This window comes from Artemia sp. Qi Xiang Cuo, chromosome 20 (assembly GCF_049724085.1).
Source record: "Artemia sp. Qi Xiang Cuo chromosome 20, ASM4972408v1, whole genome shotgun sequence".
In the NCBI taxonomy this organism is placed as follows: Eukaryota; Metazoa; Arthropoda; class Branchiopoda; order Anostraca; family Artemiidae; genus Artemia; species Artemia sp. Qi Xiang Cuo.
The window spans coordinates 16,379,600-16,382,701 of NC_142813.1; the positions used below are offsets into that span (position 1 = coordinate 16,379,600).

Consider the following 3,102-nt stretch of genomic DNA (forward strand, 5'->3'; position numbering starts at 1 on the left):
AGCTCTCCTTGATGTTACCGTAAACTGAGTAGACTTTGGACCAAGGAGGTAACTTTGGACCAAAGCTGAAAAAAAAGATATAAATGGCTTGGGCTACAAAATCTGAGAAGTTGCAGTTCCAGTTTTTTTTCTAAATCAAGAAGGTTCATAAGGTAAAGTCTTACACCAGTTATCTTTGAATTTGCTCAAGTTGTTTGGCTTAAAAAAAAAATTGTGTTACAAGTGAAGTTTTGGCAAATTTTACTTCCTTTTACAAATTGCATCAGCTCTGGACTTATCAATTGACTGGTGTTATTTTTTTTTTCAGGTCAGCGTGTTCCTGGACATCCTGTCAGCAAAAAAACTCAAAGAAATCAATCCTATCACTGAATGAGGACCAGTGAGAGAAGAAAATCTGGAAATGATTATTTCCAGAAGTCAAAATGGGGTAACTTTGTACCAACACAAACTTTAGCTAACATTTGCCTTTTCTTTGTAGGTTAAGAGCTGAAGATGCCACGCAAGCACAAAAGACAGCCAGGAAGTCGGAGGTATGTTGACTATAGTACAGAAACACTTGAAAAAGCATTACGCGATATACAGCACAACCGTATGACGACACACGATGCAGCTAAAAAGTACAAAATACCCCAAAGCACCCTGATGAACAAACTTCATAAGCAGCATACTGGTAAAATTGGCGGCCCAACCGAGCTGTCTGCCCAAGAAGAAAGTTATTTTGTCCATACTGTGATCACCTTGTCAGAGGCAGGCTTTCCTCTTGATTGCTGTGACCTCTGCTATCTAGTGAAGGCATATTTGGACAGGACTGGGAAGAAAGTGAGGCAATTTAAAGACAATCTGCCAGGAGAAGAGTGGACCAAGAGTTTCATCTTCAGACATGATGAGTTAACTGAACAATTTGCAAGCAATATAAAGCGCAAAAGAGCGCAGATCGGACCTGAAGTGCTCAACAATTACTTTGACCACCTTGAAAAGGAATTAGATGGCATTCCGCCAGGTAATATAATCAATTTTGACGAAACAAACTTAACCAACCACCCAGGCTCAAAAACAATTCTGACAAAAAGAGGTTCAAAGTACCCAGAGTGGGTGCTAAATTCGTCAAAAGCCTCAACGACGATCATGATAACAGGGACAGCTGCTGGTGAACTGCTGCCACCTTATGTGATTTACAAAAGTGAGGGGATGTGGACATCCTGGGTCAAAGGAGGACCAGCTGGTTCTCGATATAATCGCACCAAGTCTGGTTGGATTGACCTGACTTGCTTTGAAGACTACTTTCTTCAGTTACTCATGCCAGTATTAAAGAAAAAGCCAGGCAGAAAAGTTGTCATCTCTGACAACCTTTCATCCCACATCAGCATTGATGTTCTCAAGGCTTGCAAAGAGAACAACATTGCATTTATCTCACTCCCGCCTAATTCAATGCATTTGACGCAACCCTTAGATGTTGCATATTTTCGACCAATGAAAATGAAATGGCGACAAATACTTCTGAGGTACAAAACCAAAAAGAATGGATCGCCAGTTGGCATACGGAAGGCTGATTTTCCGAAATTGCTGAAAGAAGTGCTACAGTGTCTCGAAGAAGGAAATGGAACAGACAATATGAAGTGGTCTTAAAAAGTGTGGATTATATCCTCTGAAAAGAAACGAAGTTCTTCAGCGCCTTCCCTCATGCTTTAATGCAGAAACAACCAACACGACTCAAGTGTTGAACGATACTGTGATAGACTATCTGAAGGAGCTAAGGCACGGAAATGAGTCAGCAAAGACTACGAAACGAAAAAGGTAAACGTCCCTACTGGAAGAAGCTATTTGGTTGAAGATATTACCGGTACAGGCGGGATGTCCAATGAACAGTCTGGTGATAGCTCTGATGAAGAAGAGCTTCTCAGAATATTAGAAAAACAGGGCAAGGAAAGTTGTGAAAAAAGCAGAAGAGCACCAGTGATACAACTAATGGTCTGAACCAGAATCTGCAACTGAAAGTGGGAAATTATGTTCAGTTTGTCTATGAAGGGGAGAAATTCCCTGGCATGATCATTGAAGAAAAGAACAGAAGTTTCAAAATCAAGTCAATGCAAATGGTCAGACCCAATATTTGGAAATGGCCTGACCATGACAATATTGAAGAATACCCAGTGACCAACATTCTGAAAATACTCAAAGAACTAGAGCCAGCTCCTGGTGTGTCTTCAACTAGGCTGACCAGATTTATATTTGTGGACTTCTGAGATTGTTTCTGTTCTTCAGTCAAATTTTATTTAGCTTAGTTTGCGTTTTTATATGTGAAGATGAGAAGTTACTTTAATCCCAAAGTTCCAGAATCAATGCCAAATTTATGCTAAATTTTTTTTAAAATAAAGTTTGTGGACCAAAGTAAACCCTGTTTACACACGTCTTTGGTTTCTCATTAGCAAGATATGCTGGTGCAATGTCACCCCGACCATTGGGGTGAGATTGGACCATAAACAATTTAAAAAAAAAGATAGGAAAAAAATCAAAATTTTTTTTTTCATTACTTCATATTTTCTAGACTTAGTTGCACCTTTTCTGAAATTTTTAGCTGTTTCTGTCAAAAATTAGAGAATTTGTGAGCTAAAAACCACAGAAAGTGGTACAAAGTCTACTCAGTTTACAGTACTGATTATCCAACTGCACCTGGACACTAAATAACATAGAAAACAACTTTAATCATTACTCAGGAGCTCCACAAGGAAAAATCCTTAGATTAGTCTAAGCTGTAATTTAAGGCAATCAGAGAAACCTATTGTAGAGTTTGTGGTGGCTTTGACTGTGTAGAAGATCAAAAGTTCCCCAAAATTTCTATCTGTTTGAACAATAGTACCCCTCTGTCTACCCAAAATTCAGTTACCTTAATTTGCACTTTGCAACAAAATTAAGGTTGATACTGGATCTGCAGTGCTGTTAAAGATGCTGAATTTTTTTCAATGTGTTAGGGCCCAGTGACATGCTATAAAAGAGGTCTAATGGAGAGATGCAATTTAAGCCCACTTGGTAATAGTGACCACAAGGTAGTTAGGGCTTATTATGACCATCCCACAGTGATTCAAAGATGATACCACCAAACAATAG

General features: G+C 39.0%; 1 protein-coding gene across 1 annotated transcript; it reads left to right on the top strand.

Annotated features, from left to right (window-relative positions):
- The first annotated feature begins 492 nt into the window (after positions 1 to 492).
- On the top strand, positions 493 to 1,626 carry LOC148939936 (uncharacterized). The gene has a single exon (XM_089106040.1). It carries the CDS (start codon positions 493 to 495, stop codon positions 1,624 to 1,626), a length of 1,134 nt encoding a protein of 377 aa, XP_088962166.1.
- Positions 1,627 to 3,102: the final 1,476 nt, after the last annotated feature.